The sequence below is a fragment of the Salvelinus fontinalis genome, chromosome 27, assembly GCF_029448725.1.
Source record: "Salvelinus fontinalis isolate EN_2023a chromosome 27, ASM2944872v1, whole genome shotgun sequence".
Lineage (NCBI taxonomy): Eukaryota > Metazoa > Chordata > Actinopteri > Salmoniformes > Salmonidae > Salvelinus > Salvelinus fontinalis.
Genome location: NC_074691.1, coordinates 39,097,976 through 39,125,239, shown reverse-complemented (window position 1 = coordinate 39,125,239; position 27,264 = coordinate 39,097,976). Strand labels below are relative to the sequence as shown.

Sequence of the window (27,264 nt, the reverse complement as noted above, 5' to 3'; positions counted from 1 at the left end):
ATGGTCCTATCTCTCTCTCCTCCTAGGAGCAGTAGACAGATGGTCTTCTCTCCTCCTAGGAGCAGTAGACAGATGGTCCTATCTCTCTCTCCTCCTAGGAGCAGTAGACAGATGGTCTTCTCTCCTCCTAGGAACAGTAGACAGATGGTCCTATCTCTCTCTCCTCCTAGGAGCAGTAGACAGATGGTCTTCTCTCCTCCTAGGAGCAGTAGACAGATGGTCCTATCTCTCTCTCCTCCTAGGAGCAGTAGACAGATGGTCCTATCTCTCTCTCCTCCTAGGAGCAGTAGACAGATGGTCCTATCTCTCTCTCCTCCTAGGAGCAGTAGACAGATGGTCTTCTCTCCTCCTAGGAGCAGTAGACAGATGGTCCTATCTCTCTCTCCTCCTAGGAGCAGTAGACAGATGGTCTTCTCTCCTCCTAGGAGCAGTAGACAGATGGTCCTATCTCTCTCTCCTCCTAGGAGCAGTAGACAGATGGTCCTATCTCTCTCTCCTCCTAGGAGCAGTAGACAGATGGTCCTATCTCTCTCTCCTCCTAGGAGCAGTAGACAGATGGTCCTATCTCTCTCTCCTCCTAGGAGCAGTAGACAGATGGTCCTATCTCTCTCTCCTCCTAGGAGCAGTAGACAGATGGTCCTATCTCTCTCTCCTCCTAGGAGCAGTAGACAGATGGTCCTATCTCTCTCTCTCCTCCTAGGAGCAGTAGACAGATGGTCCTATCTCTCTCTCCTCCTAGGAGCAGTAGACAGATGGTCCTATCTCTCTCTCCTCCTAGGAGCAGTAGACAGATGGTCCTATCTCTCTCTTTCCTAGGAGCAGTAGATGGATGGTCTTCTCTCCTCCTAGGAGCAGTAGACAGATGGTCCTATCTCTCTCTCCTCCTAGGAGCAGTGGACGGATGGTCCTATCTCTCTCTCCTCTTAGGAGCAGTGGACAGATGGTTTTATCTCTCTCTCCTCCATGCTTAGGAGCAGTAGACAGATGGTTTTATCTCTCTCTCCTCCATGCTTAGGAGCAGTAGACAGATGGTTTTATCTCTCTCTCCTCTTAGGAGCAGTGGACAGATGGTCTTATCTCTCTCTCCTCCATGCTTAGGAGCAGTAGACAGATGGTTTTATCTCTCTCTCCTCCATGCTTAGGAGCAGTAGACAGATGGTCCTATCTCTCTCTCCTCCTAGGAGCAGTAGACAGATGGTCCTATCTCTCTCTCCTCCTAGGAGCAGTAGACAGATGGTCCTATCTCTCTCTCCTCCTAGGAGCAGTAGACAGATGGTCTTCTCTCCTCCTAGGAGCAGTAGACAGATGGTCTTCTCTCCTCCTAGGAGCAGTAGACAGATGGTCCTATCTCTCTCTCCTCCTAGGAGCAGTAGACAGATGGTCCTATCTCTCTCTCCTCCTAGGAGCAGTAGACAGATGGTCCTATCTCTCTCTCCTCCTAGGAGCAGTAGACAGATGGTCCTATCTCTCTCTCCTCCTAGGAGCAGTAGACAGATGGTCCTATCTCTCTCTCCTCCTAGGAGCAGTAGACAGATGGTCCTATCTCTCTCTCCTCCTAGGAGCAGTAGACAGATGGTCCTATCTCTCTCTCCTCCTAGGAGCAGTAGACAGATGGTCCTATCTCTCTCTCTCCTCCTAGGAGCAGTAGACAGATGGTCCTATCTCTCTCTCCTCCTAGGAGCAGTAGACAGATGGTCCTATCTCTCTCTCCTCCTAGGAGCAGTAGACAGATGGTCCTATCTCTCTCTCCTCCTAGGAGCAGTAGACAGATGGTCCTATCTCTCTCTCCTCCTAGGAGCAGTAGACAGATGGTCCTATCTCTCTCTCCTCCTAGGAGCAGTAGACAGATGGTCTTCTCTCCTCCTAGGAGCAGTAGACAGATGGTCCTATCTCTCTCTCCTCTTAGGAGCAGTGGACAGATGGTCTTATCTCTCTCTCCTCCATGCTTAGGAGCAGTAGACAGATGGTTTTATCTCTCTCTCCTCCATGCTTAGGAGCAGTAGACAGATGGTTTTATCTCTCTCTCCTCCATGCTTAGGAGCAGTAGACAGATGGTTTTATCTCTCTCTCTTTCCTAGGAGCAGTAGACAGATGGTCCTATCTCCTCCTAGGAGCAGTAGACAGATGGTCCTATCTCTCTCTCTCCTCCATGCTTAGGAGCAGTAGACAGATGGTCTTATCTCTCTCTCTTTCCTAGGAGCAGTAGACAGATGGTCCTATCTCCTCCTAGGAGCAGTAGACAGATGGTCCTATCTCTCTCTCTCCTCCATGCTTAGGAGCAGTAGACAGATGGTCTTATCTCTCTCTCCTCCTAGGAGCAGTAGACAGATGGTCCTATCTCTCTCTCTTTCCCAGGAGCAGTAGACTGATGGTCCTATCTCCTCCTAGGAGCAGTAGACAGATGGTCCTATCTCTCTCTCCTCCTAGGAGCAGTAGACTGATGGTCCTATCTCCTCCTAGGAGCAGTAGACAGATGGTCCTATCTCTCTCTCCTCCTAGGAGCAGTAGACTGATGGTCCTATCTCCTCCTAGGAGCAGTAGACAGATGGTCCTATCTCTCTCTTTCCTAGGAGCAGTAGACAGATTGTCTTATCTCTCTCTCCTCCTAGGAGCAGTAGACGGATGGTCTTCTCTCTCTCTTTCCCAGGAGCAGTAGACGGATGGTCTTCTCTCTCTCTTTCCCAGGAGCAGTAGACGGATGGTCTTCTCTCTCTCTCCTCCTAGGAGCAGTAGACTGATGGTCCTATCTCCTCCTAGGAGCAGTAGACGGATGGTCTTCTCTCCTCCTAGGAGCTCTTTTTCTTGTATTCCAGGCTTTATCTACAAATTCTGTAAACAGAAATACACAATGAACAGAAACATTTCAGTTTCTCCTCATGGCTCAGCCGTATAATTCCAGGGTAGACGGTGCATTCAGAAAGGATTCAGACCCCTTCACTTTTCCCACATTTTGTTACGTTACAGCCTTTATCTAAAATGTATTAAATAGTCCCCCCCCCCCCAATCTACACACAATACCCCATAATGACAAATTAAAAACTTGTTTTTAGAAAGTCCCCCCCCCTCCAAATAAAAATAAATAAATCACATTTACATAAGTATTTAGATCCTCTACTCAGTACTTTGTTGAAGCTCCTTTGGCAGCAATTACAGCCTTGAGTCTTCTTGGGTATGACGCTACAAGCTTGGCACACCTGTATTTAGGGAATTTGTCCCATTCTTGCTGCAGATCCTCACAAACTCTGTCAGGTTGGATGGGGAGGGTCGCTGCACAGCTATTTTCAGGTTTCTACAGAGATGTTCGATCGGGTTCAAGTCTGTGCTCTGGCTGGGCCACTCAAGGACATTCAGAGACTTATCCTGATGCCACTCCTGCGTTGTCTTGGCTGTGTGCTTAGGGTCGTTGTCGTGATGGAAGGTGAACCTTCGTCCCAGTCTGATGTCCTGAGCGCTCTGGAGCAGGTTTTCATCAAGGATCTCTCTGTACTTTGCTCTGTTCATCTTTCCCTCAATCCTGACTAGTCTCCCAGTCCCTGCTGCTGAAAAACATCCCCACAGCATGATGCTGCCACCACCATGCTTCACCGTAGGGATGGTGCCAGGTTTCCTCCAGACGTGACACTTTGCATTCAGGCCAAAGAGTTCAATCTTTGTTTCATCAGACCAGAGCATCTTATTTGCTATGGTCTGAGAGTCTTGAGGTGCCTTTTGGCAAACTCCAAGCAGGCTGTCATGTGCCTTTTTAATGAGGAGTGGTTTCTGTCTGGCCACTCTACCATAAAGACCTGATTGGTGGAGTGCTGCAGAGATAGTTGTCCTTCTGGAACAGATCAGAGGCAGTAGAGATGGACCAGGGATGTTCTCTTGATAAGTGTGTGAATTGGACCATTTTCTGTCCTGCTAAGCATTCAAAATGCAACAAGTACTTTTGGCTGTCAAGGAAAATGTAAGGAGTAAAAAGTATATATTTTTTTCTTTAGGAATGTAGTGGTGTAAAAAATAGTCCAAATATAAATAGTAGAGTACAGATACAACCAAAGTAAAAATACTTTAAAGTACTACTTAAATACTTTATGCCACTGTCAGCATATAGTAGGATGCTTAGCATTTCATCATATCTTACACCAATATTTAACTGTTTTAATTTATTTTGCCAAATCATTCATAAACATAATTTCAGCAGAGCTATTTGGGGAGCGCTTCTACACCTGCATTGCTTTGCTGTTTGGGGGTTTAGGCTGAGTTTCTGTATTAGCACTTTGTGACATGCTAATGTAGAAAGGGCTTTATAAATACATTTGATTGCTTCATTGCTTTTACACCCGACGATGTGGGAAACCACTCTGTACGATATTCGTTAACACGCACACAAGACAGTTGGTGCTTTTTGTAGAGACTGACTGGATTGCGTGGTCATATTTCCCATCAACCCATGTCTTTATCAAACTTCTGTGTTTCAGGTGTGGGAACTAGGAACTACTACAGGAAGATGGGTTATGAGCTGGAGGGACCGTATATGGTGAAACACCTGGAGGTGTGTCTGTAGACGAACTTGGGAATGAACCTGTTTTTTTATTATCATTGTTTTACCAAGACGCACGCAAGACAAAAATATATTTATTTGTTACTAGTACATGATTGTTACTCTGGAGACGCTACAGAGTACATGAATGACAATACATGCATCACTCTAGTTTTAGTTATGCTTGTGGTATCAGAGGGTGGAGTGAATAGGTCAGTTTGGAGGAAGCTGATCCTAGATCTGTGCATTTAAAGAGTGACTTCTACCCAGAGTGGGTACAGCATAAGAGTCTTAAGTTCACCTTGATGGACCAGTGGTCTGTGCGTCCTCGGTCATTTAAGCCGTAGTTCAGGAATACTTTGTAAGAGTCTCCTCCAGCTTCATGAGACATCTAGGAGGCTGTTTAGCTTCGTGTTTTTAGTTCATCATGTTGTCAGTGAGTTGAGGAAGACCACTAGTATGAATCGTTGTTCGTGAACAGACTTGGCACTATAATTGGTCAGTCAGTGGGGAAAGTCCTCTCTGAACAGATGTTTTATAGGGCAGGAAATGGAATAATAGTGTTGCATATGTTTATTTTTAAACCCTCTCTTAATCCTATCCCAAGTTTTCCTGTTTTTGTTTTTTATTTACAACAAATGTTACTTTTGTTTTGGTGTTGGACTTAAGATTTCAGTTAAAATCCCTTTCACTGCTCTGAAAGCTGTTTTGGTTTCATGGAATAAAATATTTAACATTTATATCATTTCAACTGTTGTCACTTTTTGCCCTTGCTTTGTTATTGAATGTGTTTACTCTTGATAAGGGCTTCTGCTAAATGGGGGAAAAAAGACAAATGTACTTGTCTGTCAGAGAATGCCTGTGTTGATAAGATAAACATGTTTGTAATTATACTGCATAAGTTTCCAGTCGTCAACAGAGTAGAGAAATATAAACTAAAGAATAGAACATTTTAAACAAAAATCAGCCTTTGTCTGACTCTGAAAAGCCATTTGTGTTAAAGTCCATCACCATGGCAGCACTTCCTATGATGATGTGTTCTAGAATCTAGAGTAGCCTATCAGAGGTTGTGTTCCTCAGTCCAATTACATCTCTATCAGTCCTCAGTCAACTGAGCACTGACTGAGTGGCCCACTGCTGCTTCCCAAATGGCATCTTATTCCCTATATAGTGCACAACTTTTGACCAGAGCCCTATTGGGATGTAGCCACTCTCCATAAAAGGAGGCCTGTCATTTGAAAAATGGCTAACAAACTGACCCTCTTTGTAACTGAAACCTCTTATGTGGAGACCGTGGGCACGTTTTAAATGGTAAGTCCAGAGCAACCGGCTGTAGAGTGATTTTGGGGGAGGTTTGTACGCGACAGCCGGAAGTCGAACACTAATGTGGGTTTCCAACAGCAACGCTCAGATCAACGTGGCAGTGTTGCCATTGTTTATAAAAGTGTTTCTTTATATAATGTCGAAATAAACATGTCTCCAACACTATCATACAATCACAAACTGAAATCGTGTGTGTACATTGTACAATCATATAGTGAGAGAGAGCCTCAAACATCACATTCATTTGTATATATCCACGTTATACATGAATCATGGCAAAGCTGGTTCCTGTTTCAGTCACGTCTTTGGTCACGTTTGCGTGGGTCAAACAAAAACAGCCTAATGATTGGTTGACGATAGAGCCTCCGCCTGTGCAGGCGATGGCTGCAGGATGAAATTGGTGAACAGCCACTGCACAAACTTGCAGTCAAAAACTTCATGGCCTTTGATCACACGATTTTTGTAAAGTTCATGCTTTCGACATGTATTTATTATGGTTCCCGTTTAGTTCCTGCCAAGGCAGCAGCTACTCTTCCTGAGGTCCAGCAAAATGAAGGCAGTTATACAATTTTTAAAAACATTACAATATATTAATTACAGAATGCACAACACACTGTGTGCCCTCAGGCCCCTACTCCACTACCACATATCCACAACACATAATCCATGTGTATATGTGTGTATGTATGTGTCTGTGCCTGTTTGTGTTACTTCACAGTCCCCGTTGTTCCATAAGGTGTATTTTTAGCAGTTTTTTTTCCATCCGATTATACTACTTGCATCAGTTACTTGATGTGGAATAGAGTTCCATGTAGTCATGGCTCTATGTAGTACTGTGCTCCTCCCACAGTCTGTTCTGGACTTGGGGACTGTGAAGAGACCTCTGGTGGCATGTCTTGTGGGGTATGCATGGGTATCAGAGCCGTGTGCTAGTTGTTTAAACCGATAGCTCGGTGCATGCAACATGTCAACACTTCTTACAAAAACAAGTAGTGATGAAGTCAATCTTTCGTCTACTTTGAGTCATATTATTGTTAGCTCTCCGTGTACATTTAAGGGCCAGCCGTGTTGCACTGTTCTGAGCCAATTGTGGCACCTGACCACACGACTGAACAGTAGTCCAGGTGGGACAAATCTGGCGCCTGTAAGACCAGCCTTGTTGACAGTGCTGTTAAGAAGGTAGAAACTAGGGCCTGTAGGACCTGCCTTGTTGACAGTGCTGTTAAGAAGGTAGAAACTAGGGCCTGTAGGACCTGCCTTGTTTAAAGTGCTGTTAAGAAGGTAGAAACTAGGGCCTGTAGGACCTGCCTTGTTGATAGTGTTGTTAAGAAGGTAGAGCAGCGAATTTATTATGGACAGACTTCTCCCCATCTTAGCTACTGTTGTATCAATATGTTATAACCATGACAGTTTACAATCCAGGGTTTCTCCAGGCAGTTTAGTCACCTCAACTTGCTCAATTTCCACATTATTTATAACAAGATTTAGTTGAGGTTTAGGGTTTAGTGAATGATTTGTCCCAAATACAATGCTTTTATTTTTTATATTTTTTATATTTAGGACTGACTTATTCCTTGCCACCCACTCTGAAACTAACTGCAGCTCTTTGTTAAGTGTTGCAGTCATTTCGGTTACTGTAGTAGCTGACGTGTATAGTGTTGAGTCATCCGCATACATAGACACACTGGCTTTACTCAAAGACAGTGGCTTGTCATTAGTAAAGATTGAAAAAAGGGGCCTAGACAGCTGCCCTGGGGAATGCCTGATTCTACCTGTATTATGTTGGAGAGCCTATTTGAGCCAGTAAAGGGGGCTTTACTATTCTTAGGTAGCGGAATGACTTTTGCTTTCCTCCAGGCCTGAAGTCACACACTTTCTAGTAGGCTTAAATTGACAATATGGCAAATAGGAGTGGCAAAATCGTCTGCTATTATCCTCAGTAATTTTCCATCCAAATTGTCAAACCCCGGTGGCTTGTCATTGTTGATAGACGGCAATAATTTTTTCACCTCTTCCACACTCACTTTAGGGAATTCAAAATTACAATTCTTGTCTTTCATAATTTGGTCAGAAATACTTGGATGTGTAGCGTTTGCGTTTGTTGTTGGCATCTCATGCCTAAGTTTACTAATCTTACCAATGAAAAAATCATTAAAGTAGTTGGAAATACCAGTCGGTTTTGTAAAAATTACATTGAAGGTGATTTACTGTAATTCTTTATGTTATTTATCTTTGTTTCATAGTGTAGTTTTTTCTTATTTTTATTTAGATTAGTCACATGATTTCTTAATTTGCAATACGTTTGCCAATCGGTTGTGCAACCAGACTTATTTGCCATTCCTTTTGCATCATCCCTCTCAACCATACAATTTTTAAATTGCTCATCAATCCACTGGGATTTAAAAGTTTTTATAGTAATTTTTCATAATGGGTGCATAATTATTAGTAACTGGGATATGACGTTTCATAAATGTGTTAAGTGCAACGTCTGGTTGGTCCTCATTACGCCACCACGGACCAACAAATATTATTTACATCAACAACATAGGAATCACTACAACAGTTATTGTATGACCTCTTATACACAATATTAGGCCCAGCCTTTGGAACTGTGGTTTTCCTAGATATGGCTACTATATTGTGATCACTACATCCGATGGATCTGGATACTGCTTTCAAACACATTTGGGATGCTACGATAGAATCGATGTCCATGTCCTAGCGTAGTACATTCGGGAGTAGCTTAGTAATGTCATTATACTCGAGCTCCAGGATAGGATATTATTTTTGCACCAGGACCAGTCACATCTCTTATCATGGAGCAGCCCAAAATCACGGCTGGTGAGAAGGACGAGGAAATCCGCCCCCACTCACACACTTCACAGGATGGTGCAGGCCTCCGACAGATGGAGAAGCCCCACTCGATCCAGAGCAGGGATGGAAGGTTGTTGACGTCGACTTCGAAATTGTAGGGGGAGGAGTAGGAGTAGGCACAGCGGCCGCAGACACAGGTACCCCAGCGACGAAGGGGCAGGAAGATCAGGCTCCAGACACAGGTACCCCAGCGACGAAGGGGCAGGAAGATCAGGCTCCAGACACAGGTACCCCCAGCGACGAAGGGGCAGGAAGATCAGGCTCCAGACACAGGTACCCCAGCAACGAAGGGGCAGGAAGATCAGGCTCCAGACACAGGTAACCCCAGCGACGAAGGGGCAGGAAGATCAGGCTCCAGACACAGGTAACCCCAGCGACGAAGGGGCAGGAAGATCAGGCTCCAGACACAGGTACCCCAGCGACGAAGGGGCAGGAAGATCAGGCTCCAGACACAGGTACCCCAGCGACGAAGGGGCAGGAAGATCAGGCTCCAGACACAGGTACCCCAGCGACGAAGGGGCAGGAAGATCAGGCTCCAGACACAGGTACCCCAGCGACGAAGGGGCAGGAAGATCAGGCTCCAGACACAGGTACCCCAGCGACGAAGGGGCAGGAAGATCAGGCTCCAGACACAGGTACCCCAGCGACGAAGGGGCAGGAAGATCAGGCTCCAGACACAGGTACCCCAGCGACGAAGGGGCAGGAAGATCAGGCTCCAGACACAGGTACCCCAGCGACGAAGGGGCAGGAAGATCAGGCTCCAGACACAGGTACCCCCAGCGATGAAGGGGCAGGAAGATCAGGCTCCAGACACAGGTACCCCAGCGACGAAGGGGCAGGAAGATCAGGCTCCAGACACAGGTACCCCAGCAACGAAGGGGCAGGAAGATCAGGCTCCAGACACAGGTACCCCCAGCGACGAAGGGGTAGGAAGATCAAGCTCCAATGCGACGAAACTATTTTGTTTTGTATCCGCTAGTAGGACCATTTTTATCCCCATAATGCAACACGCTTTGAAAGGGGGTGACCACTTTACAAAAGTGATCCGCTCCATGCCCCATGTCTCAGATTCTCTTCAGTCAGTGTGGTGTTGGTGGAGTCAAATATGAATAAGTCTGAATGAAAAAGCCCTACTGTGCACTGCATCATTTCCTGGAACTAACGCCGTGACTTCACTGTGTGTTACTGTTTCACTTTCAACACTGAAGCAAAATGGGGACAATATCGCTTCTCCTTATGCTGCCGCTCTCTCTAGGTCTGCTATTATCTTTGAAATCTAAAACTACTTCCCTCAGAATCCCCAACTGCCAATTTTCTCCCTAACTGTGCATTCTCCACGTTTCACAAAGTTGTCATCTCCTGTTAAACATTTCAACTGGCCAGGAGTCTACAGAGGTCTGGAGCAAACAGACTGGTAGCCTGGGGTCCAAGCTGATTTTGATACAGTTCACTGTTATAAAACGTAGCGAAAGCAGGTTAAACAGCAAAATACAGCTCAGTTGGCTCGCTCAGACCTTATTTGACCTCACCTCAGTTCTCAGGAGCTCCCATGGTCATTTCCAATTCATCTTCATCAGGCTGGGAAGCCACAGAGGTCTGGAGGAAACAGAGTGGTAGCCTGATCGCTAAAACGCAGTGAAAATGAAGTCGCTAACATAAGCTGAAGATGAAAATGAGTTTGAGTTTGCAAAATCCCTCTGAATCCCAGGTTACCTGTTTCCTTCCAGACCTCTGTGGCCTTCCTAGCTTTATGAAGATGAACTGAAGATGACATGAAGCACCTGAAAGCTGTCCTTACTGAGCTGAGGTCAAACGCTGACCGTATCCCAAAAGGCACCCTATTCCTGACCTACTTGCACTACTTTTGACCAGATCCCTATGGACCCTGGTCAAAAGTAGTGCACTATATTGGGGAATAGGGTGCCATTTGGGACATATTCTGTGTCTGAGTGTTTTATTTAGCAGCCAGCCAGGCGTGAAGGGAAAGGCCAGGAGTTTCTGAAAGGAGGAAATGTCACAGCCCTGTCCCAAATGGCACCCCTGACCCTATTCCCTATATAGTGCACTGTTTGACTAGGGCCCATAAGAATCTGATCAAAAGTAGGGCTCTAGGTAGGGAATAAGGTGCCATTAGGGATGCAAGCCCCACATATAAAATGTGTTTAAAAGACTGTGAGCAGAACTCCATCTCATTCTACAGGGAGTCTAAAGGTTAGCCCATAACATGGAGATCGTTGTATCACTGTGGGTTTACCCTCCCTGACCCTGTCGCTACTCTCTCTCTCTATCCTCCAGCCACTCTCAGCTTCAGCTGCTGTGTTCGTCCCCCTAATGGCACCCTATTCCCTATGTAGTGCACTACTTTGGACCAGGTCTCATAGGGATTTGGTCAAAAGTAGTGCACTACATTAGGGAACAGGGTGCCAGTTGGGATGCACCCTCTGTCCGTTACGGTAATGAGGCCGTATTTCAGGGACTCAGATTTCTGATCTGTTACCTTTTTACGAGAGTCATCTCCACCTGGGCTGAGTGAGTGATAGGAGGAACAATCAGGGAACCCTACAGGTTTCATACAGAGCAAGTCTCAAGTGTTACAGTTCATATAAGATAATCAATCAATTGAAATAAATTCATTAGACCCTAATCTATGGATTTCATGCCTGGGAACACAGATATGCATCTGTTGGTCACAGATACCTTTAAAGAAAGGTAGAGGCGTGGATCAGAAAAACAGTCCGTATCTGGTGGGACCACCATTTGCCTCATGTTGTCCCACTCTTCAATGGCTGTGCGAAGTTGTTGGATAACTGGAAGACGGTGTCGTACACGCTGATCCAGAGCATCCCAAACATGCTCAATGGGTGACATGTCTGAGTATACAGGCCATGGAAGAACTGGGACATGTTCAGCTTGTAGGAATTGTGTACAGATCCTTGAGACATGTGGCTGTGCCTTTTCATGCTGAAACATGAGGTGATGGCAACAGATGAATGGCACGGCAATGGGCCTCAGGATCTCGTCACTGTCTCTCTGTGCCTTCAATTTTATTTTGATAAAACGCAATTGTGTTCGTTGTCCGTAGTTTATGCCTGCCCATACCATAACCCCACCATGGGACACTCTGTTCACAAGGTTGACATCAACAAACCACTCACCCACATGACGCCATAAACAGGGTCTGTGGTTGTGAGGCCAGTTGGACGTACTGCCAAATTCTCTAAAATGACATTGGAGGTGGCTTATGGTAGAGAAATGAACATTCAATTCCCTGGCAATAGCTCTGGTGGACATTCCTGCAGTCAGCATGCCAATTGCATGTTCCCTCAAAACTTGAGACATCTGTGGCATTGTGTTGTGTGACAAAACTGCACATTTTAGAGTGGCCTTTTATTGTCCTCAGCACAAGGTGCACCTGTGTAATGATCATGCTGTTTAATCAGCTTCTTCATATGCCACACCTGTCACGTAGATGGATTATCTTGGAAAGGAGAAATGCTCACTAACAGGGATGTAAACTAATTTGTGCACAACATCTTAGATTAGTAAGTTTCTTTGCGTATGAAACATTTCTGGGATATTTTACTTCACCTCATGAAACATGGGAACAACACTTTACACGTTGCATTTATGTATGGTTCAGTATATAATTTTCCATAAATATATTGAGAAATATTATAGCCTGCGTACCGGTCTGTTTGTGGACATCATGCCACTCGTGAGGGGAAAGGAGTGGAATGATAGCACAAACAGATCTGGGACCAGATTAGAAACATTACACAGCTTGGATCATGGTAGAACTGTTAACAAAAACAGCACGGGAACACAGAACGTGTGACTGGTGACTTGAAGACCATGTCATTTCTTCATTCAACTGCCTTTACTACTCAACTCTTCTTCGAAAGCTTATCCATCCGAAAGCTTATCCATCCAAAAGCTTATCCATCCGAAAGCTTATCCATCCGAAAGCTTATCCATCTGAAAGCTTATCCATCCGAAAGCTTATCCATCTGAAAGCTTATCCATCTGAAAGCTTATCCATCCGAAAGCTTATTCATCTGAAAGCTTACCCATCTGAAAGCTTATCCATCTGAAAGCTTATCCATCTGAAAGCTTATCCATCTGAAAGCTTACCCATCTGAAAGCTTATCCATCTGAAAGCTTATCCATCTGAAAGCTTACCCATCTGAAAGCTTACCCATCTGAAAGCTTATCCATCTGAAAGCTTATCCATCTGAAAGCTTACCCATCTGAAAGCTTATCCATCCGAAAGCTTACCCATCTGAAAGCATGCACAGTAAATAGAACGATTAATGCTAGGAACATGAAACGAATGGGAAAATGTTTGTATGAAAAGTATTACTGTTTAACATGGGAATTCAGTAAACCTTTTAGTGTAAACGTCAACAACTGTGTCAACGTCAACAACCCCCTTCCCGATGTTAGCACAGAGACTGATTGATAACTCTAATCTCACAAAACGGATATAATCAGAGAATCCCTGTGTTGATAAGATTAGAAACAATCTAATTATACTGTATGAGTTTCCTGTCAAAACAGAGTAGAGAAATATGAACTATAACGTTTTTTCAGCTGTATGAAAATAATAGCATATTTAAACTTTTCAACAACAAAAGATCTTATTTTGTCTCTGACTCTGAAAAGCCATTTGAGGTAAAAAATAGCTGCCTCCATCACCATGGCAGCACTTCCTATGATGATGTGTTCTAGAATCTAGAGTAGCCTATCAGAGCTTGTGTTCCTCAGGAGACCCCAGATGATGAGTACTCTGATGGTTTTTACTGCTTCATTTGACACACGGAGACAGTCCAATTACATCTCTATCAGTCCTCAGTCAACTGAGCACTGACTGAGTGGCCCAAATGGCATCTTATTCCCTATATAGTGCACTACTTTTGACCAGAGCCCTATTGGGATGTAGCCACTCTCCATAAAAAGAGGCCTGTCATTTGAAAAAATGGCTAACAACAAACTGACCCTCTTTGTAACTGTGAAACGCTGAGAGAGACTAAACATAATTTTGGTGTGATGAGTTCAGGATTTGTGTAAATTGGTGTGTACCATCTCTCAGGCTTGCTGTAATTGGCAGAATCATATAAACTAAAGCATAGCTTGGAGGGGTTAGTATTTGTATTTATTATGAATCACAATTAGCTACCCAGATACTCTTCCTGGGATCCAGCAAAATTAAGGCAGTTTATACAATTTTAAAAACATTACAATACATTCACAGATTTCACAACACCATGTGTATGTATGCATGTGCCTGTTTGTGTTGCTTCACAGTCCCCGCTGTTCCATAAGGTGTATTTTTTTGCTGTTTTTTCAACATGTCAATACCTCTCATAAATACAAGTAGTGTTGACGTCAAACTCTCCTACACTTTGAGCCAGGAGAGATTGACATGCATATTATTAACGTTAGCTCTCTGTGTACATCCAAGGCCCAGCCGTGCTGCCCTCTTCTGAGACAATTGCAATTATCCTAAGTACCTTTTTGTGGCACTTGACCACACGACTGAACAGTAGTCCAGATGTGACAAAACCAGGGCCTGTAGGACCTGCCTTGTTGATAGTGCTGTTAAGAAGGTAGAGCATCGCTTTATTATGGACAGACTTCTCCCCATCTTAGCTACTGTTACATCAACATATTTTGACCATGACAGTTTACAATCCAGGGTTACTACAAACAGTTTAGTCACCTCAACTTGCTCAATTTCCACATTATTTATTACAAAATTCATTTGAGGTTTAGGGTTCAGTGAATGATTTGTCCCAAATACAAGTCTTTACATTTTAGAAATATTTAGGACTAACTTATTCCTTGCCACCCACTCTGAAACTAGCCAGTGGCTTGTCATTAGTAAAGATTGAACCCATTACATGAAGCTCCCGACAAAGTTCTTACGCTAACGTTGCTTCCAGAGGCGGTTTTGAAATCGGTAGTCAGTGTTGCAACCGAGGACAGGCAATTTTCACACACTTCAGCACTCGACAGTCCCATTCTGTGAGTTTGTGTGGCCGTTGTTGCTCCTAGACATTTCCACTCCACAATAACAGCCCTTACAGTTGACCGGGGCAACTCTAGCAATGCAGAAATGTAACTTACTGACTTGTTGTAAAGGTGGCATCCTTTAACGGTGCCACATTGAAAGTCACTGAGCTCTTCAGTAAAGGCCATTCTACTGCCAATGTTTGTCTATGGAGATTGCATGGTTGTGTGCTCAATTTTATACACCTGTCAGCAACAGGTGGGACAAATAGCTGAATTCACTAATTTGAAGGGGTGTTTACATACATTACACAGTGCATTCTGAAAGTATTCAGACCCCTTCACCTTTTGTTACGTTAGATTTATTCAAAAATGTATTAAATGTATTTATTTTCCTCATCAATCTACACACAATACCCTATAATGACAAAGTGAAAACAGGTTTAGACATTTTTGAAAATGTATTACAAATTTAAAAAACAGAAATACCTTATTTACATAAGTATTCAGACCCTTTGCTATGAGACTCGAAATTGAGCTCCGGTTCATCCTGTTTCCATTGGTCATCCTTGAGATGTTTCTACAACTTGGATTGATTGGACATGATTTGGAAAGGCAGACACATGTCTATATTAAAAGGTCCCAACGTTGAAAGTGCATGCCAGAGCAAAAACCAAGCTCTGTTGAAGGATTGTCCATAGAGCTCAGAGACAGGATTGTGTCGAGGCACAGATCTGGAGAAGGGTACCAAAACATTTCTGCAACATTGAAGGTCCCCAAGAACACAGAGGCCTCCATCATTCTTAAATGGAAGAAGTTTGGAACCACCAAAACTATTCCTAGAGCTGGACCCCTGCCAAACTGAGCAATCGGGGGAGAAGAGGAAGGTGACCAAGATCCCGATGGTCACTCTGACAGAGCTCCAGCATTTTTCAGTGGAAATGGGAGAACCTTCCAGAAGGACAACCTGCTCCAGAGCACTCAGGACCTCAGACTGGAAGGTGAACCTTCACCCCAACAGGACAACGACCCTAAGCACACAGCCAAAACAACGCAGGAGTGGCTTCGGGACAAGTCTCTGAATGTCCTTGAATGCCCCAGTCAGAGCCCGGACTTGAACCCGAGCTAACACCTCTGGAGAAACCTGAAAATAGCTGGGCAGCAACACTTCCTATCCAATATGACAGAGCTTGAAAGGATCTGCAGAGAAGAATGGGAGAAACTCCCCAAATACAGGTGTGCCAAGCTTGTAGTGTCATACCAAAGACTCAAGGCTGTAATCGCTGCCAAAGGTGCTTCAACAAAGTACTGAGTAAAGGGGCTGAATACTTATGGAAATGTGATATTTCAAATTCTAAAAACCTGTTTCTGCTTTGTCATTATGGGGTATTGTGTGTAGATTGATGAGGAAAAAAACGATTTAATCCATTTTTGAAAAGGGCTGTAATGTAACCAAATGTGGGAAAAGTGGAAGGGTCTGAATACTTTCCCGAATGTACTGTATATACAAAAGTATCTCAACTGCAAAAATGAACTGAGCATCATATTGATTAAAGACACTACGGACACACTCAAACACCATAAATATGTATTTATTAAAATCAAATTCCCTTAAAATAAAAATGTTACAGTTTAATACACGTATTGGCATCAAGTGGTATCTTCAAGCATTGATACAATCATTCAAGTAAATTACACAATTAATGAAATAAATATTAGGTGCAAACCATTTCTGACCACAACGTAGGCCTATAGTCTAGCGAACCAAACAGTGAAAGCATGTAACTTACTGTTTGTAGCATCGAAGACAAAAAACACCACTCACTCACTCACTCCTTAACCCAGTAGGTCTATTGATGTGCCTAAAGAACAGTTAGCTTCCCTCAGAGTCAGAAGACTAAGGCCCCGTTTCCCAAAAGCATCTTTAAAAGGCTAGGTACATCTTAGAACCATAGGTTCCTATGTAGCAGTAGTTGTTCCTGGTGACGGTGGTGCGTACATGGTGCTGGCAAGTTAGCACAAGTTTATTTTGACCATAAGATGGCTAGAGCATTGGGTCACCGAGGTTGTGGGTTCAATTTCTGTAGGGACCACATACAACTGAATATATTGATGAGAAGAGAAGCACCAGCGGTTAGCATGGTACTGACAAGTGGCAACATCAACCCAACATTGTGGGTTTAACTCCATCATGGTCCCTCACACAGCTAGCAAATAAGACTGACTATGAGTGTTCAGTACATTGGATATAGAAGCTCTGTATCCCAATATGCACCCCATTCCCCATCTAGGGGCACTTATTTTGACCAGGGTCCAATATCACTGTATAATACACTACTTTTAACCAAAACCCTAAGGGCCCTGGTCAAAAGTAGTGCACTATTTAGGGAATAGGGTAACCTTTGGGACGCAGACCGTCACTGTGCATCCTCCTCAATGGCAGAGCGGACCCTGTCTTCCAGCTGGGCGGCGGTGGGCCGGGCGTCAGGGTCTGAGGCCAGCATGTCCAGTAGCAGGGTGCAGACGGCCTGGCCAGGAGGGGGCGGTAGAGAGGGGGCGCGGCGGGACTTCATGGGGATACACACCTGGAGGTCTGGGTTCTCACACAACGCCTCGCCCAGGGGCATCAGCCAGCGGGTCTTACACACATACGCACCTGTAGGAAAAATATTGTATATCAGTACTAACACCTTTAAGGAGTCTGCATGTTACCCAGTCAAAACAGATGGCTAGAGTTTGTGCATATACTTTGATGATATTTTGTGACGTTTTTTGTCCATTTTGGACTTCGGCGAGGTTTTTTCCCCCCCCGGATGTTCAGGCACACCATTTATTTTATTTTCCGGGAGGCAAGTTCGGAGCCGAAGTCCACGGACAAACATCTGAGTGAGATGTAAAATTGCGCAACCATGATCAAAAATGTCAAAAGTAAATGGACAGATTTCTTGAGTTATCTTAGATTAATTCGGACAATTTTTAGATAATGTATACGGGCTACGGCGTCTCAAAATGGACAAACAGTACTATTTCTGCATTTTTCAAGCAAAGGTCTTGAGAGTATGTCGGTACAGTCGTTCGGGTCGCCGAGTCTCGCGAGGCGCCAGCTGAACTGAAACATGCGGACGCCTTAAAAACACATACGCACCTGTAGGACCATACAGGATCGATATCAGTATTGCATTTTCAATGAAAATAGAATGTTTATATGTAGAAAAAAACAAAAACATCATCTTGATCCTTCAACCAGGAGAACACGACCGCCTGTAATAATTACTGTAGTAGAACTAGCATCCATTCATGGGCTCTGGGAAGACAACACAAGGAGACAGAATAGAAATGAGCCACTACTTTACTGGCCGAGGAAGTTTCCCTCCCTCCCTAACTCACCCCCATCCATTCACCCACCAAACCATGGGCAACATAATGAAGCCTCAGTTTACCGTTTTATATTCAAATCCAGTATTGTCTTCGGTAACAAAGACATTTTCATTCAGGTTGATAACCCACTTGAAACGGAGGTGGGGGACGGAAGGCGTTTTAAACGAGGTGGGGGACGGAAGGCGTTTTAAACGAGGTGGGGGACGGAAGGCGTTTTAAACGAGGTGGGGGACGGAAGGCGTTTTAAACGAGGTGGGGGAGGAAGGCGTTTTAAACGAGGTGGGGGAGGAAGGCGTTTTAAACGAGGTGGGGGAGGAAGGCGTTTTAAACGAGGTGGGGGAGGAAGGCGTTTTAAACGAGGTGGGGGAGGAAGGCGTTTTAAACGAGGTGGGGGAGGAAGGCGTTTTAAACGAGGTGGGGGAGGAAGGCGTTTTAAACGAGGTGGGGGAGGAAGGCGTTTTAAACGAGGTGGGGGAGGAAGGCGTTTTAAACGAGGTGGGGGAGGAAGGCGTTTTAAACGAGGTGGGGGAGGAAGGCGTTTTAAACGAGGTGGGGGAGGGAGGCGTTTTAAACGAGGTGGGGGAGGAAGGCGTTTTAAACGAGGTGGGGGAGGAAGGCGTTTTAAACGAGGTGGGGGAGGAAGGCGTTTTAAACGAGGTGGGGGAGGAAGGCGTTTTAAACGAGGTGGGGGAGGAAGGCGTTTTAAACGAGGTGGGGGAGGAAGGCGTTTTAAACGAGGTGGGGGAGGAAGGCGTTTTAAACGAGGTGGGGGAGGAAGGCGTTTTAAACGAGGTGGGGGAGGAAGGCGTTTTAAGCGAGGTGGGGGAGGAAGGCGTTTTAAACGAGGTGGGGGAGGAAGGCGTTTTAAACGAGGTGGGGGAGGAAGGCGTTTTAAACGAGGTGGGGGAAGAAGGCGTTTTAAACGAGGTGGGGGAGGAAGGCGTTTTAAACGAGGTGGGGGAGGGAGGCGTTTTAAACGAGGTGGGGAAGGGAGGCGTTTTAAACGAGGTGGGGAAGGGAGGCGTTTTAAACGAGGTGGGGAAGGAAGGCGTTTTAAACGAGGTGGGGAAGGAAGGCGTTTTAAACGAGGTGGGGAAGGGAGGCGTTTTAAACGAGGTGGGGGAGGGAGGCGTTTTAAACGAGGTGGGGGAGGGAGGCGTTTTAAACGAGGTGGGGGAGGGAGGCGTTTTAAACGAGGTGGGGAAGGAAGGCGTTTTAAACGAGGTGGGGAAGGAAGGCGTTTTAAACGAGGTGGGGAAGGAAGGCGTTTTAAACGAGGTGGGGAAGGAAGGCGTTTTAAACGAGGTGGGGAAGGAAGGCGTTTTAAACGAGGTGGGGAAGGAAGGTATTTTATTGTAAACCTGTAGCAGTGTGTTTTCCTCCAACAGAGCTGCTCGTTTTAGACCATTTTAGAGAATGAAATCTGACAGTCTGTATTCTACTGCTTCATCATCCTCCAACTCTGAAGAGACTAAATTTAAACCGGAGCATTTATATTCAAGGGTTAGCGTAACTAACCCCTCTGAATCTTTTCACAGATAGTCAACATAGATTTGTTTTCCATAGGCCGCCACAGGCCGAGACACACCCCCCCCCCTGTTGTTCCTGTGTGGAGCCCTCCCTCCAACTCACCCTGTTGTTCCTGTGTGGAGCCCTCCCTCCAACTCACCCTGTTGTTCCCGTGTGGAGCCCTCCCTCCAACTCACCCAGTTGTTCCTGTGTGGAGCCCTCCCTCCCTCTCTCCAACTCACCCAGTTGTTCCTGTGTGGAGCCCTCCTCCAGGAAGGTGAGTCTCTCCAGGACGGCCCAGAACATCACCCCCAGGGAGAAGATGTCTGCCTGGGCCGTGTAGCTGAGGCCACCCCACACCTCTGGAGCCATGTAGAAGTCAGAGCCACATGTAGAGGAAAAGTGCTGTCTGGTGTCTCCTTCCATCCCCTGGCCCCCCTCAACGCTCATCTTACTCAGGCCAAAGTCAGCCACCTAAAGGAAGGTAGCGTGGAATGGAAGATTGAAGACAGTGAATATTGTTACAGTATCAAGCTGAGGATTTAAATGAACTGTCTGTATTTTGCCGTTAAAAAAAATAAAATAAATAATGAACCTTTCACCCTTTTAGTAGAACTTTTCTTACAGTTTGCCTATGCACTTTTTAGTTGGGACCGTGGTTGCACTGGTGTTCAGTACAACCGTGTTATAATGGCGCCGGTGGGGATTGCGTCATCTGTGTCCCTAGGAACCTACATATAATGGCACCGGAGGGGATGGCTGCTGTTTTACGGGCTCCTAACCAACTGTATTATATATATATATTTTTTACAAAATAAGTTAGAAACAATGGAACACCCAAGTCAGAATGCTGTTCTTTGACTACAGCTCAGCGTTCAACACCATAGAGCCCACAAAGCTCATCACTAAGCTAAAGACCTTGGGACTAAACACCTCCCTCTTCAACTGGATCCTGGACTTCCTGACGGGCCGCCCTCAGGTGGTAAGAGTAGGCAACAACACACCCGCCATGCTGATCCTCAACACAGGAGCCCCTCAGGGATACGTGCTTAGTCATCTCCTGTATTCCCTGTTCACCCACGACTGCGTGGCCAGGCACAACTCCAACACCATCATTAAGTTTGCTGACGACAACAGTGGTAGGCCTGATCACCAACAACGATGAGACAGCCTATAGGGAGGTGGTCAGAGACCTGGCAGTGTGGTGCCAGGATAACCTCTCCCTCCTCAATGTCAGCAAGACAAAGGAGATGATCGTGGACTACAGGAAAAGGAGGGCCAAACAGGCCCCCATTCTCATTGGCGGGGCTGTAGTGGAGCGTGTCGAGAGTTTCAAGTTCCTTGGTGTCCACATCACCAGCAAACTATCATGATCCAAACACACCAAGACAGTGGTGAAGAGGGCACGACAACACCTTTTCCCCCTCAGGAGACTGAAAAGATTTGGCATGGGTCCCCAGATCCTCAAAAAGTTCTACAGCTGTACCTTCGAGAGCATCCTGACTAGTTGATTCACCGCCTGGTATTGCAAACTGCTCGGCATCCGACCGCAAGGTGCTACAGAGGGTAATGCGTACGGCCTATCACTGGGACCAAGCTTCCTGCCATCCAGGATCTATACACTAGGCGGTATCAGAGGAAGGCCCCAGAAATTGTCAAGGCCTCCAGTCGCCCAAATCATAGACTGTGCTCTCTGCTACCGCACACAAAGCAGTACCAGAGCGCCACGTCTAGGTACAAAAGACTCCTTAACAGCTTCTACCCATAAGCTATAAGACTGCTGAACAATTAATCTAATGGCCACGGGACTAATTACATTGACATCTTCCATCCTTTGTTTTTACACTGCTGCTACTCGCTGTTTATTATCTATGTATAGTCACTTTACCTCTACCTACATGTACAAATTACCTCGACTAACCGGTACCCCCGCACATTGACTCGGTACCGGTACCCCCGGTTTATATCCTCATTGTTATGTAATTATATTGTGTTACTTCATTTTATTTTTTACTTTAGTTTATTTAGTAAATATTTTCTGAAGTATATTTCTTTAACAGCATTGTTGGTTAAGGCCTTGTAAGTAAGCACGGTAAGGTCTACACCTGTTGTATTGGGCGCATGTCACAAATAAGATTTGATTTGGTTACACTGAAGTGTTCAGTTGGGACCTGTGGTTACACTGAAGTGTTCAGTTGGGACCTGTGGTTACACTGAAGTGTTCAGTTGGGACCTGTGGTTACACTGAAGTGTTCACCTTAGCACGCACACACATCTTTCACTTCCCTTTGAATGTTGGCGCACCTACCTTGATGAGAGGCCCGTTAGGCGTGAGAGAGACAAGCACGTTGTCTGGCTTCAGGTCTCTGTGTACGATGCGGAGGCGGTGGAGGAAGGCCATGGCTGAGCTGAGCTGTTGGACCACGCTGTGGTTCCTCTGGCTGTCTGGAGGTCTGGACAACAGGTAGTGGTTCAGGTCTCCCCCATCACAGTACTCCATCACCAGCCACAGGGCCAAGCAGTGCCTGGAACCACGGTTCTCCTTCTTTCCAGTGGGGGCTGGTCTCTTTCTGGGCCTGGAGAGGCCAGAAATTTTCCTCACAGGTGTTTTGGACACGGATAAGTCAGAGTTAGTTGTTTCCTGGGATTTGGACCTGAAGAAGTCTGACTCAGAGTTAGTTCTCAATCTGCTCTTGGTTCTGAAGAGACCACCTGAGTTAGTTCTGTTCTTAGTTTTAGACCGGGAGTCGTCGGACTTACTCCTTTTCTGCACCGGGTTCTGCTCTATCCCCACCACGCTCCCCTTCAGGGCGCTCTCCACCAGGTCCAGAGGCAGCCTGCCTGGCCTGAGAGGCTGCAGGGTCTTGGGTCCGGTCTGCAGCAGGCAGCCATGGAGGGCGATGACGTTGGGGTGGTTCTTGGCCGTGGCTCTCATGGCCCACAGCTCCTGGAGGTAAAGCTCGATGCACTCTGGGCTACTGCAGGGTAGGCGTTTTATGGCAACCCGCTCGCCTGTTTTAGACATGTGTCCCTCATAGACCACCCCGTAGCTGCCCCGCCCGACCTCCCTCTCAAGGGTGTACAACTCCTCCATCTTCTGACTCTTTATATAAACAGGAACTTGGATTGTTCTTATATTCTTGGTTTGAAGTCAGTGTTTGAGTTTACCATGTCTGCAAAATGACAAAAATGTTGTTAGCTAGTTGTAGCTATCGTGAAATTGATGAGACGTGATATGATCTCAGTCTTTCCTGTTTGAGCAAATAAACTTAGCAACAAGTAGCTCTCGAAAAAACACAAAGGTGCTTCCAGCATACACCCTTTTGGGTTATCAGCTGATCGTATGGAGGGCAGCTGGGACCATGTGAATTACAATTAGAAACGTTAATAATCCTCACTTGCAATACGTTTTAGAAACATCTGGAAGTTAACAGTGTTAACAGAATCATTCAAATACAAAAGACACAGTTAAATGTACATAGTTTAGCAAAGTTGCATCCTGGTTGCACCCCACAGAATTTTCAAAACATGATATGAAACTTCGTCCCCAATTATGCTCAATTTGGCAAAATCTCAATTGCATTTTCTTGATTCCTCGCATCCTCTCCTCCTTGTCAAAATCCATTGGATGAGAAGGCCAGAGGTGCCTCCCCTGTGACCTTCTCCTCCAATGGATTTTGAGAAGGAGACGAGAAAAGAGGATGCAAGGAGTTTACAATTGAGATCGTCCCAGAGTCACTAAGAGGGGAAAGTCTAAACGGTATCCTTGGGACATCCCAACTCTGATGTCACCCCATTGAAGTTGAAATGTAAAACGGTTAAGGTTAGGTAAGGGTTATGGCTACGGTTAGGGGTAGGAGTTAAGGTTAGGATGTCCCAAGGGTTCCGGATAGCACTAACCCCGACTCGTGTTTGCATCTCAATGTGAAAAAAACTGTTTGCATGTTCTTCACAAAGAGGGCAACAGATGCTACTGAGCCAGATGTCTATGTGTCAGGGGAGAAGCTCCAGGTGGTATCTGATTTTAAGTACCTTGGCATCATACTTGATTCCAACCTCTCTTTTAAAAAGCATGTGGAAAAAGGTAATTGAAATAACCAAATTCAACCTAGCTAATTTCCGATTTATACGAAATTGTTTGACTACAGAGGTAGCAAAACTGTACTTCAAATCTATGATACTCCCCCACTTAACATACTGCTTGACTAGTTGGGCCCAAGCTTGCTGTACAACAGTAAGACCTATTCAGTCTGTCTACAAACAGGCTCTCAAGTGCTTGATAGGAAGCCCTATAGCCATCATCACTGAGCATGAGCTCCTGAGTTGGGAAAATCTTGTGCAATACACCGATGCATGTCTTGTATTCAAGATCCTAAATGGCTTGGCTCCCCCTCCACTCAGTATTTTTGTTAAACGGAAAACCCAAACATATGGCAGCAGATCCACAAGGTCTGCCATGAGAGGTGACTGTGTAGTTCCCCTAAGGCAGGGGTGTCAAACTCATTCCACGAAGGGCCTAGTGTCTGCAGGTTTTTGGTTTTTCCTTTCAATAAAGCCCTAGACAACCAGGTGTGGGGAGTTCCTAACTAATTAGTGATGTTAATTCATCAATCAAGTATAAGGGAGGAGCGAAAACCCACAGACACTCGGCCCCCGTGGAATGAGTTTGACACCTGTGCCCTAAGGAAAAGCACCTTCAGTAAATCCGCTTTTTCTGTGAGAGCTTCCCATGTCTGGAATACACTGCCATCAGACACACATAACTGCACCACATATCACACTTTCACAAAATGCTTGAAGACATGGCTAAAGGTCAATCAGATTTGTGAACATGGTCCCTAGCTGTGTGTTGCCGCTTTCCATGTCTGTTGTCTGTAACTTGTGAGGTGTGGAAACACTTTGTTGCTTTTATGAATTTTGTCTTGCTGCTTTTTGTTCTATGTTGCTCTGTCTGTATGCTATGTCTTGCTTGTCCTATGTTGCTATGTCTTGTTCTATGTTGCTATTGTCTATATTGTAATTGTTTTTAATAACCTGCCCAGGGACTGCAGTTGAAAATTAGCCGGCTGGCTAAAACCGGCACTTTTACTGAAACGTTGATTAATGTGCACTGTCCCTGTAAAAATAAACTCAAACTCAAGAAGGCACTGCATGATCATTCAGATGTCTGCATTGGCCATGCAGCATTTACAGTGTTATGGCACCTGCAGAAGTCTGGCAATTCATACTTCTTGCGCTTCTCCGGGCAGAGCTTTTGTAAAGGAAGTTGTCAAGGAAGTAAGTTTGTGTTTATACAGGACCTCCCACCTTCACCTACCGTCAACCAAGCATGTCAATGTGGAGCCCTCTGCATTGTGCAACCAGGATACAATTTCACTAAACTGTGAACATTAACTGTATATTTTGTATTTGAAACATTATTTCTCGCGTATATGAATGTTAAGTTACAAATGTTTCCAAAACTGTATCGAGTACAAGGCGCATTTGCGTTTAGACAGAGGATTTGGCCAGCGTCGGGGAACAGCTTAGTGAACAGCCCAAAGGCCGGTAGATGGCGTTAGTAATTTCATTTTACAGTCCAAAGACGTTGTATTCAACTGGTTATACAATCGGATCTTCCGTGGACCGTTCATAAATAAAACGTACATTCAGCTGCAAATGCGTAGATTTCCTCCTTAACTCGATTTAATGGCGAGTAGGTGAAAAAAAACAGGGAAAATACGCATACTTTCTTTATAAAACAAAGTTCCACCACCAATGCTAGTAGAGTGGCTGCACTACAATGCCTTTGGATGGCAATATGAAAATGTATGCACGAAAATGTAACGTTATGCACTCATGTTTACTAACATTTACCATCTATTTGAATGGGCAAATGTTAGCTAACGTTACCTAGAAGTCCACGAGAATGATCTAATGTATCTAACTTGTCAACATGTTGTTTGCTAACAGGCATTAACAGTAGCTAAAGTAGTTACCTAACTAGATAACGTTAGCTAATATTTAGTCAACTTTACTGACTAGAGTAAAATGTGGCTACCTAGCTAGTTGAGGAGACCTTAACAGTAGTAATGTTCTTTCAACTGACTTTCACTTTTCAAAAATACTTTTACCAGACTTGCATATTTAAATCGCTTGCCTTGGTAACAATTGAACGACCTTCTCGTTTGAGTTACGGTTGGCTAACTGGTTAGCTTGCTAAACGTATCAAGACATTTTAATTTAGCAAACATTACGTAAATTACACTTACCCATAGAGGTTATATTTTTTTCCACTAAAAGTAAATTATAGCTATGTGTATCTGTTAACTTGACTAACCGATTAATTTGTAACGGACACCAACATCGTCGACTCAAATGAAAACAAAGATGAATTTGCAGAACTTTCGTCTCCCCCTTGGAAGGTCCCGCTCTTAGACACACGTGCGCTGTGATAGGCTCCAGAACCGTACGTAACCGTACGTAACAACGTTTACTTGTATCATTGGCCAATCAACGAAGGTGCATGTTTGATATAATTCGAAATGTCGGAACGTTTCATATAATTTTATCAAAATGGTGGATAAATTAAGGTAGTTCACTCAGGCAGGTTCCCGTTGAAATAAAAGTCCTGGAATGACATTGACATCATCCCGTCAGTAGATCATGCCTGGCTATTATTTAAAAGTGCCTTCCTCACCATCTTAAATAAGCATGCCCCATTCAAAAAATGTAGAACTAGGAATAGATATAGTCCTTGGTTCACTCCAGACCTGTCTGCCCTTGACCAGAACAAAAACATAATGTGGCGTACTGCATTAGCATCGAATGCAACTTTTCAGGGAAGTTAGGAACAAATATACACAGGCAGTTAGGAAAGCTAAGGCTAGCCTTTTCAAACAGAAATTTGCATCCTGTAGTACTAACTCAAAAAAGTTCTGGGACACTGTAAAGTCCATGGAGAATAAGAGCACCTCCTCCCAGCTGCCCACTGCTCTGAGGCTAGGAAACACTGTCACCACCGATAAATCCAGTATAATTGAGAATTTCAAAAAGCAATTCTCTACGGCTGGCCATGCTTTCCACCTGGCTACCCCTACCCCGGTCAACTGCCTGGATCCCTCCACAGCAACCCACCAAAGCCCCCACCATTTCTCCTTCACCCAAATCCAGATAGCTGATGTTCTGAAAGAGCTGCAAAATCTGGACCCCTACAAATCAGCCGGGCTAGACAATCTGGACCCTCTCTTTCTAAAATTATCTGCTGAAATTGTTGCAACCCCTATTACTAGCCTGTTCAATCTCTCTTTCGTATCGTCTCAGATTCCCAAAGATTGGAAAGCTGCCGCGGTCACCCCCCTCTTCAAAGGGGGTGACACTCTAGACCCAAACTGCTACAGACCTATATCTATCCTACTCTGTCTTTCTAAGGTCTTCGAAAGCCAAGCTAACAGATTACCGACCATTTCGAATCCCACCGTACCTTCTCCGCTATGCAATCTGGTTTCAGAGCTGGTCATGGGTGCACCTCAGCCACGCTCAAGGTCCTAAACGACATCATAACTGCCATCGATAAGAGACATTACTGCGCAGCCGTATTCATCGACCTGGCCAAGGCTTTCTACTCTGTCAATCACCACATTCTTATTGGCAGACTCGACAGCCTTGGT

At 45.0% G+C, this 27,264-nt stretch overlaps 2 protein-coding genes across 2 annotated transcripts in view; one reads left to right on the top strand and one right to left on the bottom strand.

Moving 5' to 3' along the window:
- The window catches only part of elp3 (elongator acetyltransferase complex subunit 3), a 35,452-nt gene extending 30,190 nt beyond the window's left edge, over nt 1-5,262 (top strand). Inside the window, exon 14 of the mRNA XM_055885722.1 lies at nt 4,461-5,262. Within this exon, the coding sequence (XP_055741697.1) occupies nt 4,461-4,546 (86 nt within the window). The 3' untranslated portion in view covers nt 4,547-5,262. The remainder of the gene's footprint in view (nt 1-4,460) is intronic.
- An 11,050-nt stretch (nt 5,263-16,312) lies between these two features.
- si:ch211-63o20.7 (Serine/threonine-protein kinase pdik1l-B-like) lies at nt 16,313-26,952 on the bottom strand. Its single transcript, XM_055885719.1, has 4 exons — nt 25,867-26,952; nt 21,924-22,788; nt 19,858-20,089; nt 16,313-17,384 (listed from the first exon to the last, which is right to left on the bottom strand). The coding sequence occupies exons 2-4, from the start codon at nt 22,707-22,709 to the stop codon at nt 17,146-17,148; spliced, it is 1,257 nt and encodes a 418-aa protein (XP_055741694.1). The 5' UTR covers nt 22,710-22,788; nt 25,867-26,952; the 3' UTR covers nt 16,313-17,145.
- Between the last annotated feature and the right edge of the window lie 312 nt (nt 26,953-27,264).

Bases quoted from the DNA above. Each gene is read 5' to 3' on its own strand.
- si:ch211-63o20.7 (XM_055885719.1), bottom strand. From the start codon at position 22,709: ATGGAGGAGTTGTACACCCTTGAGAGGGAGGTCGGGCGGGGCAGCTAC. The intron at 20,090-21,923 runs GTAGGTGCGCCA...ACCTTCCTTTAG, and splicing joins CTAACGGGCCTCTCATCAAG to GTGGCTGACTTTGGCCTGAG. The intron at 17,385-19,857 runs GTGAGTTGGAGA...TTTTTCCTACAG, and splicing joins CTCCACACAGGAACAACTGG to GTGCGTATGTGTGTAAGACC.